The 12,604-nt window shown below is 39.1% G+C and overlaps 1 protein-coding gene across 1 annotated transcript in view; it reads left to right on the top strand.

Annotated features, from left to right (window-relative positions):
* The first annotated feature begins 907 nt into the window (after nucleotides 1-907).
* Nucleotides 908-12,604, top strand: part of LOC122254319 (lysM and putative peptidoglycan-binding domain-containing protein 1) — a 23,613-nt gene continuing 11,916 nt past the window's right edge. Inside the window, exons 1-3 of the mRNA XM_043017963.2 lie at nucleotides 908-1,100; nucleotides 10,366-10,532; nucleotides 11,207-11,383. Coding sequence (XP_042873897.1) covers nucleotides 933-1,100; nucleotides 10,366-10,532; nucleotides 11,207-11,383 — 512 coding nt within the window. The 5' untranslated portion in view covers nucleotides 908-932. The remainder of the gene's footprint in view (nucleotides 1,101-10,365; nucleotides 10,533-11,206; nucleotides 11,384-12,604) is intronic.

Genomic DNA, 12,604 nt, shown 5'->3' with positions numbered 1-12,604 from the left:
CGCACCCACGAACACGCACGTGCACGAGCATATGCATAAACACGCACACACACACACACAAACACACACACACAAACACAAACACACACACACACACACACACAGAAACACACTCACACACAAACACACACACACAGAAACACACACACACACATATACACACATACTTACAAACACTACAATACCCCCAACACTCACACAACATACACAATAACACCCCCCCACACACACACAATACACACTATACCCCGCACAAAAACATAAACCCAATCCAACAATTTTAGACCAAAATGGTACGATATTCCCTACCACTCTCTCTGTACCTTGAAAAGAAAACGAAACTTGAAATGATAATTTATACACAACAAGAATATAAGTAAGTCCTTTTTCACAGCTTATTAAATCTCGAATCTTGGAAAAGGGGAGATAAAAGCGAAGAAGGATAGACGAGGAATGGAATCAATTCATAAAAGATAAAAGAAAACGAAAGACAAGGACATAGAGAGTAGTTAAAATTCGATCATTATCGCGCATGCTCCATCACCACCATCCTCCCTCCCTGGGGGTCCCACGCCCATCCTCCACCCACCTATCCTCCCCTCCTACCCCCCTTACCTATACCTCTGACCCTCCCCCGTCCACTATCCCATCCCTAATCCCATCCCCTCCCCTCACCCTGTCTCTCTCTCTCTCTCTCTCCCTATCCCGTCCCACTTACCCCCTACCCTCCCCTCCCTCCCTCCCCCTAGACCATCTCACCTGTATCCTCCTTCCTCCTTCCCCCTCCCTCCTCCCCCCTCCCTCACCCAACCCCGCCCCCGCCCCACCTACCCTCACCCCCCTCCCCACCCCACCCCTCCCTCCCCCCTCCTCCCCCCTCTCCTATCCACCCCTCCTCCCTCCCCCCCCCAGTCAGAAGCCAAGTGACAAGGATGGCGACGAGAAGGAGCGAGGAGAAAGGACTTCTGGGCTCCTCAAATAAGCCCCACAGACGCTACGGCAGCACCACAGTCAACATGAAGAGACCGGAGAACATCATCAAGCACAGGGTCTCCAAGCAGGACACGTTGCAGGGAATTGCTTTGAGATATGGCGTTACGGTGAGGGATTCAGGGAGTTTTGGGGATTTGGATTATTTTTTTGTTTTTGTTTTTGAGTGCGTGTGTGTGTTTCTGTTTGTGTAGAGGGGGGGGGGTTATGTGAGTGTGTTTGTTTGTTGTGTTTTTGTTGTGTTTTTTTGTGTATGTATGGTGTTTTTTTACGTGTGTCTTTGGGTTTATGGTGTTTGTGTGTAGGGGGGAAGGGGGGGTTTACGGTGTGTGTGTGTTTGTTATGTGTTATTTTTGTATGGTGTTTGTGTGTTTTTGTTTAGTTATTTTAGTTCTAAGTGGGATTGAGGTATAGTGTTGAAAGGACTGTGTTAGTCTTTGAATGGGTGTGTGTGTGTGTTTATAGTGTTTGTTTTTATGGTGTGTGTGTGTAATTTTGGGTGGGTGTGGGTGGGTGTATTATGTGTTGTTTTTTCGTGTGTTTGTTTGTGTTTTTAGCGTGTGTGTTTGTTTCATTATTGTGTTATGACGGATTGAGGTATGGTGTGTGAGTGTGTATGTTGTTTATGGTAGATTGTGTGGTAGTGTTTGTGTTTGTATATTTTATTATGGTGTTTACTTTGTGTTTGAGTTATAGTGATGTGATTTACTTATTATTTTAGGTTGATTCATCTCTTGAGATATAGTGTTATGGTGTGTGTGAAAGTGTGAGGGATTGTGAGTCTATGCATGTTTGTTTTTAATATGTTGCATTATATTGTTTGTGATGTGCGTGTATTGAAAACCCTTTTTTTTAATGTGGGAAGACTTTAGGAGTGAAAAATGTCGGCCTATATTTGCGTATTTGGAAAAAAGAATTGCCGTTGTGTTTTCGAAGTCATTTTTTATAACGTGTTTTAAAGGGATCGCTCACATCACTTTATCAAAAACCTTTACCGTTATTGTAGTTATTATAAATATGATATTAGGGTGTGAGTGAATGGAAAAGTGAATAATGTACAGATTTTCATTATTTTTTTATATTTGTTTCATTTTGAACAAGACTTTGTTGAATATCTTTGAAATTCAATTGTTATAAAGGCTATAATTATAACAAGAAAGGGAAAACCGTGTAAAATAAGTCATATAAAGTCATATATGTTTGTTTTTCCCTTTTTCTCTTCTTTGGTAGGGAGGTGGTGGGTGTGGGCAACATGCATTAACATTATTGATCTCTTTTTCATCTTTGTCCATAGCCACGGTTAATTTATGCATTAATATAGACGTAGAATATTCATCTGGGGATTTTGTTGAAGCTGAGTTGTGTGCTCATGTTTTTTTTTTTTTTTTTTTTTTTTTCTTAGTGTTGTTTTATAGTTAGGAGTCTATTTTTTTTTTGGAGAATGGCATATAATAGATATATTTACTTATTAATGATAAATAGGTTGAATTTTTATAGAAGAGTAAGACAAATACAATTTTTTGCACACCTTTAAAATGAAGCTCATGAAATAAATATACATTCTTCATCACAGAAATAAATCTATATACATTATTTCATTGATGGAATTCACTATCTCGTTGCTATTCTTCAGTTTGCATTTTGCGAGCCTGAGCTGAGAAGATCTTTCGGGGCGAGAACTATTTCGCAGCGTATTGATCTCGGGTTTGGTCGCCAAAGGGGGATTTCGATGAGATTTTCCGGCTAACGAGCTTAAACTTTTTTTTTTGTCTTTTTAGTTTTATCTTTAGACAATGTTTGTGCTTGTTAGTTTTGGTTTAAGGTTTAATCCGTGTGGATATTGGTTTTATTTATTGTTACTGTGTTTTGACTCGGCGTGAAGATTTACTTGATGAAGTGTAGGCCTTGACTTTTCTCTTGTGTTCTTGTTAATTTTGATATTAAAGTTTCTCATGTTTTCCACACAAGTGAATGATGGTGAATTATATTTAGATTAGTCTAATTCTTTTATTTTTTATCACATTTTACGATCCTGTGTGTGTAATTTACAATAATGTTTACAGTCTTTTGCTGATTTACTTCTTGCTTGATTTCACACGTGGAAGACAATCAATCAGTGTGACGCCAAAGAAGAAACTTGTGTTTTGTTTTCTCAATATTCATTATACGGTGTATTAAATTCTTTCCCAACTTTAATAAGTATGTATGGGACTTTTTGTTTCTCCTGATTGATATTCTTTATGAATATACACTGTCAGGGTCCTAAAAGCAAGTGATAAATCCTAGAGAATGGAAAGTAGTGTTAATAATTTATCATTTTCTTCCCTTTAAGAAAATAATTCAAAAGACATTACTGTATATTTTAAGTCTTGTAATATGTCATGCCAAGGACTTGATAGCAACAATCTCGGAGCTCTTGCATATGTATCTGTGATATCCTTGACGTGAAGGAGTCATGACTGATAATGAAAAGTTCTAGTAGATGAGGGTAAAGGTGTTGGAGATTTTATTTTCTTTCTCATTCTTGGGTTATTAACGTCTTTATGATGTGGAGAACAGCCCTTTGTTATTTGAGGTGGTACTCGCAGTGAGAGTAGTAGAAATAATAGTGAAATAAATAGTAGTAGAAGTAATTTTATACAACTAGCGATGCTGCCAGTGAGACTTAGAGGCCTAAAATTCATCATGAAAAACACAAGTATGAAAATTACCCCGGTACTCTTGTCACTTAATGACGTCCTTTTATGGGTGGGAAATTATCATTTGTCTTGCTTTGTTAAGAAATGAAGCAGTAATTGGATTTAGGGCTTATCCAAAGGTAGACACAACATTCCTGTGAAATGTTGTTGGTGTATGCAAATCCCCATCTTAAGTAATATCCATGGAAGGAATAAATTAAACCATATTAAACAGAGGCATGGGTGTGGTTTAGTGTTTCAGGTACAGCATCTCAAATGGTGTTCTTATCATTAATCTTAGCTTTATTCTTGTTTCCCCGTTAGTTTGTATTGTGTGAGTATGGGCCAGTTTTCTCTCTTATATTTTTTGGTGTGTATGTTAATAGAATTTTGTGATTTCATTAAGCCATTATACTACAGAAGTATAGAAGATTATGATATCATTAAGTCATTGTATTATACGGGGTTTCTTAAAGCACTGCTGGTTTGAATCATCATTTATTAAGTCATTGTGTTATTGAGTCTTTCTCAAGTACAACTAGTCTTCCCATTGACAACCCATCTCCTCCACCTCCAGTTCCTCCTCCTCTTCTGCCTCCTTCTCTACCTTCTTCTCTACCTCCTCTACATCCTCTACCTCCTCCACCTCCTCCACCTACTCTACCTCCTCTACTCTACCTCCTCTACTCTACCTCCTCTACTCTACCTCCTCTACATCCTCCACCTCCTCTATGTCCTCCACCTCCTCCACCCCCTTTCCCACCCCCAACTCCTCCTCCTCCTCCTCCTCCTCCTCCTCCTCCTCCTCCTCCTCCTCCTCCTCCTCCTCCTCCTCCTCCTCCTCCTCCTCCTCCTCCTCCTCCTCCTCTACCTCCCCCCCTCTGCCATATCTCCTAATGCAGCACAGAGGCAGCCTGCATCATAAGAGTGTATGTTAAATCATGACATCTCTAGTCTCTAGATTCATTAGGTTCGTCACAGTTGGTACATATTAATTTTATTTTCAAAGATTAGTGATTTACACCTGCGCATCTCCTCCTCCTCCTCCTCCTCCACCTCCTCCTCCTCCTCCTCCTCCTCCTCCTCCTCCCCCCCCTCCCTCCTCCTCCTCCTCCTCCTCCTCCTCCTCCTCCTCCTCCTCCTCCTCCTCCACCTCCTCCTCCATCATTTACAATTTACCCAAAAAGACACAACCATGTAATAAGCTTAGAATGAAAATGACATTGCTATTTTGCTGAGAATGAATTTCTATTGAAAGAAACCAGTGTTCGGTCTTGTCTCCATTATTTTAAAGGCATGAAAAGAAAACCGGAGTCATGCAGTGATGTATAAGATCGACAAAGGACAGAAAAAAGGCAACAACTGTCAAGTGACAAGCATGAACAAAGTGGATTAGAGATATTTCAGATTAGAGGAATATACAAAATTATCTTCTGGATTGTGATTTTATCGACAAATCTTCTGGATTGTGATTTTACCAACAGAAAGTGCTTGAATTTTCTTGAAAATGTGCAGTGACAATTTTGTTAAACGGGATGAATATCATGGATGTTTTGACAAGGTACGTTACAATAGCATCTGTCGTTTTTTTTATGGATAACCAAGGAATTCAGAAGAACGAACAGAATCAACGCACTAACTAAACTCAATCAGATCAGCAGTTGGTTCTCAAGATGAATATGTAAGAGGATAGACTGTATTCAAGGACTTAGGTGATGTATTATTCCCCTCAGGTCTTCTTCTCCGTAGCTGGCAGACCTGCAGATCAGTCGTTAGGTCGGAATGAGAGAGATAGAGTTAGAGAGAAGAGATAGATAGAGATAGAGATAGAGATGCAAAAGACATCAATATACCTATAAGAAATAGAGATAGAGAGAGATAGAGATAGAGATAGAGATAGAGATAGAGATAGATATGCAAAAAACATCAATATAACTGTAGGTAATAGAGATAGAGATAGATAGAGATGCAAAAAACATCAATATACCTGTAGGAAATAGAGATAGAGAGAGATAGAGATAGAGATGCAAAAACATCAATATACCTGTAGGAAATAGAGATAGAGATAGATATAAAAAAAACATCAATATAACTATAGGAAATATGGGGTTGCTTAATTTCATTTGTCTGGGTCTTTGTAGATCTCCATATTACATTGTATATATCCATCCTCTGTAGTACATTGATAACTAAAATGACTAAAAACCAAAGAATGTGAAAAAAAGTTATAATAATTGGATTTTGTATGATGTCTATATATGCAGTTGTCATGATAGTTGTTATAGATGTAATAATGACAAAGAGAATGATGAAATTACCCCCTCCTCCTCCTCCTCCTCCTCCTCCTCCTCCTCCTCCTCCTCCTCCTCCTCCTCCTCCTCCTCCTCCTCCTCCTCCTCCTCCTCCTCCTCCTCCTCCTCCTCCTCCTCCTCCACCTCCTCCACCATGTTCCTACTCCTCTGATTTTTTTTGGTATGTTCATATGTGTGTGTGTGTGTCTGTATGTCTGTCAGTCTGTCTCTCTGTCTCTCTGTCTGTCTGTCTGTCTGTCTGTCTATCTATCTCTCTGTCTCTCTGTCTGTCTGTCTTCCTGTCTGTCTGTCTGTCTCTCTCTCTCTCTCTCTGTGAATGCATGTGCGTGTGTGTGTGTGTGTGTGTGTTTTTTTAATGTGTAATTTAGGAAAATACTGTGTCGGTCCTGTATTTTACTCAATATATTTAGTATGCTTTTAAACATAGATTAGTACATTGATAACTAATATGACTAAAAACCAAAGAATGTTAAAGAAAAAGATTAAATACAAAAATTTGGATTGCACATGATGTCTATATACGCAGTTGTCACGATAATCTATTATGTAAACAAGAGAATATAAAAATCACTAAAATGATAGTTCAATAAAAAGTTATTGAGTACAAAGCCAGAACAATGTAATTTTTCCGTCGGTATCTCTCCACAGTTCTGATCAGCTCTTATCAGATAACAAAGATTACATTATTGATCTGGGTGGTTTTGCTCTACCCTCGCCATTCTCTTCTCTTCTCCTCTTCTGCGTCTTGCCTCGGTCCGTCTTTTTCTTTTCATCGTTTTGCATTTTCATTTTTTCTTCATCTGATGGTTGACATTTTTTTTTTTTTTTTTTTCCTTCTTCTTCTTCTTCTTCTTATAATTCTTTTTCTTTTTCTTCTTCTTCTTCCTCTTTCTCCTCCTCCTCCTCCTCCTCCTCCTCCTCCTCCTCCTCCTCCTCCTCCTCCTTTCCTCCTCCTTTCCTCCTCCTTTCCTCCTCTTCCTCCTCCTTTCCTCCTCCTCCTCCTCCTCCTCCTCCTCCTCCTCCTCCTCCTTCTCCTTTCCTCCACCTCTTCCTCCTTTCCTCCTCCTCCTATTCCTCCTCCTTTTCTCCTCCTCCTCCTCCTCCTCCTCCTCCTCCTCCTCCTCCTTCCTCCTCCTCCTCCTTTCCTCCTCCTCCTCCTCCTCCTTTCCTCCGCCTCCTCCTCCTTTTCTCCTCCTCCTCCTCCTCCTCCTTTTCTCCTCCTCCTCCTCCTCCTCTGCCTCCTCCTCATCCATACATCTGTTACAAAACTAGTGTTAATTAAAGGCATTACCTAAGTGTCCTCAGAAAGGCCATATCAGTAACAACCTAACACTGAGAGTAACCTACTGTACATGTAACCTTGTTAGTAATTATTTAAACAAGAGTTACCTACCTCCCTTATCACTCCTTATGAGATACCAGTAAAACGGATACACTTTACTGTCTGCCTGTGACTTTCTTTTGTGGTTTGTTGTTTGTGTGTTTGTATCATTGGGCCTTTGTGAACAGTAATTATGTTATCTATGGGCTCTTTTTTATGTTGATTTTGTCATATATGGGCCGTTGCATATATTAATTTTGTCATCTATAGGCCGTTACATACATTAATTTTGTCATCTATAGGCCATTGCATGCATTAATTTTGTCATCTATAGGCCATTGCATACATTAATTATGTAATTTATAGGCCGTTGCATACATTAATTTTGTCATCTATGGGCCATTACATACATTAATTATGTTATTTATAAGCCGTTGCATACATTAATTTTGTCATCTATGGGCCATTACATACATTAATTATGTTATTTATAAGCCGTTGCATACATTACTTTTGTCATCTATAAGCCGTTGCATACATTAATTATGTCATTTATAGGCCATTGTATACATTAATTATGTTCTCTATAGGCCTTTGCGTTCATCAGTTATGTCACTCTCCTTAGCTGCTAACTCGTGTTTATTCCCTTGGACATTTGTTTATTTTGTTTACATCCCCTTTTCTTCTTGGCTTGTGTTAGGGAAAGTAAGATTGTTAGAACATGTTTGCTACTTGATACAGTCAGGTGGTTTGAGTGAGTGAGTGAGTCAGAGGGGGGGGGGAGAGGGAGAGGGATATATAGATATAGATATAGATCTAGCCATGGAAAGATTTTGGTGCAAAAATTCTCAAATTGTTGAAAGAAATTTTCTCTGGGATTCAAATATTGTTGCTAAGGTTATGATTGGATTGGTAATAGTAGCAAAGAAGGTCAGGAGATTGTCTTAAAGCTGATGTAATGTATTTTGTCTTTACTACCACTATCTCTCCCTCCCTCTCTCCCTCCCTCCCTCCCTCCCTCCCTCCCACCCCCCCTCCTCTCCCTCCCTCCCCCCCTCCTTCTCTCCCTCCCTCCCCCCCTCCTTCTCTCCCTCCCTCCCGCTTTCTCTGCCTCCATCTCTCCCTCCCTCCCTCTTTCTCTCCCTCCCTCCCGCTTTCTCTGCCTCCTCTCTCCCTCCTTCTCTGCCTCCATCTCTCCCTCCTTCTCTCCCTCTCTCCATCTCTCTCTCTCTCCATCTCTCTCTCTCTCTTTCTCCATCTCTCCTCTCTTCTCTCTCCATCTCTCCATCTCCCTCCATCTCTCCACATCTCTCTCTCCCTCCCTCTCTCTCTCTCTCTCCATCTCCCCATCTCCCTCCATCTCTCCACATCTCTCTCTCTCTCTCTCTCTCTCTCTCTCTCTCTCTCCATCTCTCTCTCTCTCTCTCCCCTCTCTTCCTCTCCTCTTCTCTCTCCTCTCATCTCTCTCTCTCTCTCTCTCTCTCTCTTCTCCTCTCTCTCTCTCCTCTCTTCTCTCTCTCCCTCTCTCCTCTCCCCTCTCCACCCCCTCCACTCCCCCTCACACTCACACTCTACTCACACTCACTCTCACTCTCACTCTCACACTCACACACACACTCACACTCACACTCACACTCACACTCACACTCACACTCACACTCACTCTCACACACACATGCTCTCACACTAACATTCACACTCACACGCTCACACACTCACACACGCTCACACTCACACACGCTCACACTCACACACGCTCACACTCACACACGCTCACACTCGCACACTCACACACAAACTCACACACTCACACACTCACACACTACCCTACATATAGATGGGATGCCAATACAAACTCTCCTGACCTGCCTTGCATACTAATTTTCTCCAGGTGTGCACGAGACTCGCCTTGACCCACTTTTTTAGGGGGGGACTTGCGTTGCAACTCGTCTCATTGTGCTGTTTAATCATGCTCCTCCTATTTTATTATGTTTTTTTTTATGAATCGGGTTTGTTAGTGTCCATGTTTTATTATGAGTGTGTGTCCATGTTTTATTATGAGTGTGTGTCCATGTTTTATTATGAGTGTGTGTCCATGTTTTATTATGAGTGTGTGTCCATGTTTTATTATGAGTGTGTGTCCATGTTTTATTATGAGTGTGTGTCCATGTTTTATTATGAGTATGTCCATGTTTTTATGAGAGTGTTTCACTCACTCGCTGGTCACTGCATTCAGTGATCAGGATATTAGCCTTTGGTTGTTCAGTTGGTTATAGGAGGAATGGGAATGGTTGTGTTTATGCTAGTTTTTTATGCTGAATTAGTTTTTTATTCTGTTTTATTTATTATTTGTGGTGTTTTTTGTTGCATGTGGAGAGATTGATTTTGTTTGTTGAGATTAAGGAGGTGCTGTTGATAATGACATATCTGTTGTTTGGTATATCTCAGAATTGGTATGCAATTGGTATTGGAAACTACGATGCTAAAAGAAAGAGTGAGTGAGTGAGTGAGAGTGTGTTTGTGCTTGTTTATTTGTTTGTTTGTATCTATGTGTGTATGTGCATTTCCTATCTCTCTTTTTTTTTTTTTCTTATTTCTTTTTATAACAGGAGTATGTGCATCCACTGCTTGACTTACAGACATGCAATATGTATTTAATATAGTGCTCATGAATTATTCCAATTAATGTTGTGATATTTATATATAATTTGGAGAATAGTAAAAGATAAAGAAAATGATGTAGAGAAAAATGATTAAAGATAATTATAATGTTCATTAGTTCATATGTATATATCTGCATATATAATATCCGTTTAGATTATGTGTATTTTGATATGGAAAAATGCACTTAAAAGAATCAGGGTAATTTCATTTTCCCTCTTTTTTAGTCCCCGCCCCCTTTATGCTTCTCATTCTATTAATCTTTCTTTAAGGTAATTATTATTCAATTCCAATTGTTCCTGTGTTGCTCTGGTGACCATTTTTACCATGTTTACCCCCCCATTCCCTTCATATTTATATATTTATATATTTATTGAACGTGTTCTCCCTCTTGCTCTCACAGATGGAAAGCCTTAAACAACATAACAAATTGTGGTCCATAGAGGCCATGTTTCTCCACGATTTCTTGGAAGTTCCCGTCAGTCGGAGCGTTTACGAGACAGTAACTGGTTCCTCAGCACAGTCCCCACAGACGCCTTCTTCCAGCTCACAGTGCAATGGCTCAGACAGGTATTGGAACCATGTTATTTTGGGGATGGTTTTAGATATGGATATATATATATATATATATATATATATATATATATATATATATATATATATTACTATACATAATATATTATATATTTATACATATATACATATACACATACACATATAATATATAGATATATATATATATATATATAATATATATATATATATATATATATATACATATATATATACATACATATAAATATTTATACATGCATACATACATACAAACATATATACAAACATACATATATACATACATACACACCATACATACATACATATACATGTATGTATACACTTACACATATATACATATACACATATACTTATAAACAAACATACACATGCACATTTTTACATAGGTATTTATGTGTATTTGTATATCCTGAAGTTTCTGTTTATCTGTTATCTATTTATACATATGAATAACAGTCTATCTCATTCTCTCTTTCTTTCTCTTTCTCTTTTTCTTTTGTTTTTCTTTCACCTGCTCTCCTTCCCTTCCTCCTTCCTTCCTTGCATCGTTTCCTCACCCTCTCTCTCTTCCTTCATTCCCTCCTTTCCTTTTTCTCTCTTATGAAAGCTTTCTGAAAAATTCCCCCCAAAACACAGAAAATTTTGACAGCACTCTTCTCCCCTTGCAGAAGTTCCGACACAAGCAACTCCTCGCCGAGCAGCAGCCCAAAGGCCAGCCGCTCGCCTTCCACCTCCAGTGGCCTCCACGACTGTTCCGAAACGAACCCCACAGACTTCCTCTCCAAGATCGACTCGAACATTGCGCTCATGAAATCCAGTATCGAGAGAATGGAGACCCATGCATAGTAAGTTCGGACAGTGCGCTGTGGTGGCCTCCCCCCTCTAGCCCCCAAAGCTGCAGTTAAGGAAGGCTCGAGCTGTCGCTGTTACTATGTAGAAACCTGTGTTCTTTGCACAAAGGGATGCCAAATGTCTTAACCCTTTTTTATTTGTTTGTTTTTTGTATTTTGTTTTTTGTATGGTGTTCTGTACTTACTGTTCATTCATAATGGGGACTGGAATCTTTGTCAGACATTTGGAAATTCCGATGTTAAAGGGGACTGGATTATCTGTCGGACATTTAGAAATTCCTACGCTAAAGGGGACTGGATTTTCTGTCGGACATTGTGAAATTCCTATTCTATACTCTCCATATATATCTCTATATATATGTGTGTGTGTGTCTGTGAGGGTGCTGATTCATAACTGTCATTATCATATGTCTTTGGGATTAGATGCTATATAGTTAGATTTAATGACTTTGAGATGAGATTGTACATGCAGTCTTCTCAAAGAGGGATTGCACATCATTGTACATTGATTCCCAGTCTGTCAGATGTCTGAGGAAAGTCTGTGTTGAATATGTCAATGAATATATTTTTTATTTATCCCTAGAGATGTTAGTTGAAATAGAGGAAAATATTTTAGATATCTCATATCGAAATAATGTGCCATAGTCGCTAGGATCAAATTGTAATATATATATATAGTTCGATTTCAGTATTTTATATCTGATTGAACACCAGTTTACAGAATGAAAGGGTTTGCCAGAAGAGCTGTGCCTCTCAAAAGTATATCAGTTGAATCTTTATCTTTATCTAGTCACAGCCAAGAAATAGGACAGTTGTTAGAAAGATCGAGAATGAATCATTTTGCCCGGTGAGATCTGTTAGTTACCCTGTGAACTAGTCAATTTTAATTCATACTTTCTTTTCGAACGGGTCGCAAAAGAGTCCAAGAGTCCACCAATGTAAGTGGGAAGTACTCTTAACCTTAAGCTTATAGGCCATAACCATAGAATTAACTATAGGTTAGCTCAAGCAAGTCCTAAGATTTTAGATTTATTGTGATGTCAAATTGAAGGCCCCAAAGTAGAACATATGCCAGTGAACAAATAAAAAAGTTTCTGAAGTTTTGAGAGAGAAACTCCTCTCTCAAAATATGAAAGTTGCTGTATACTGTACTGTTGATATCAGTTATGATCAACTTCAGAAGGTTTCAGTTCATTTCTGATAATGCTTAGTGAC

The sequence above is a fragment of the Penaeus japonicus genome, unplaced genomic scaffold, assembly GCF_977035675.1.
Source record: "Penaeus japonicus unplaced genomic scaffold, GWHDUDI00000001_assembly GWHDUDI00000041, whole genome shotgun sequence".
NCBI classification, from domain to species: Eukaryota; Metazoa; Arthropoda; class Malacostraca; order Decapoda; family Penaeidae; genus Penaeus; species Penaeus japonicus.
This window is presented reverse-complemented; position numbering and strand designations above follow the sequence as displayed.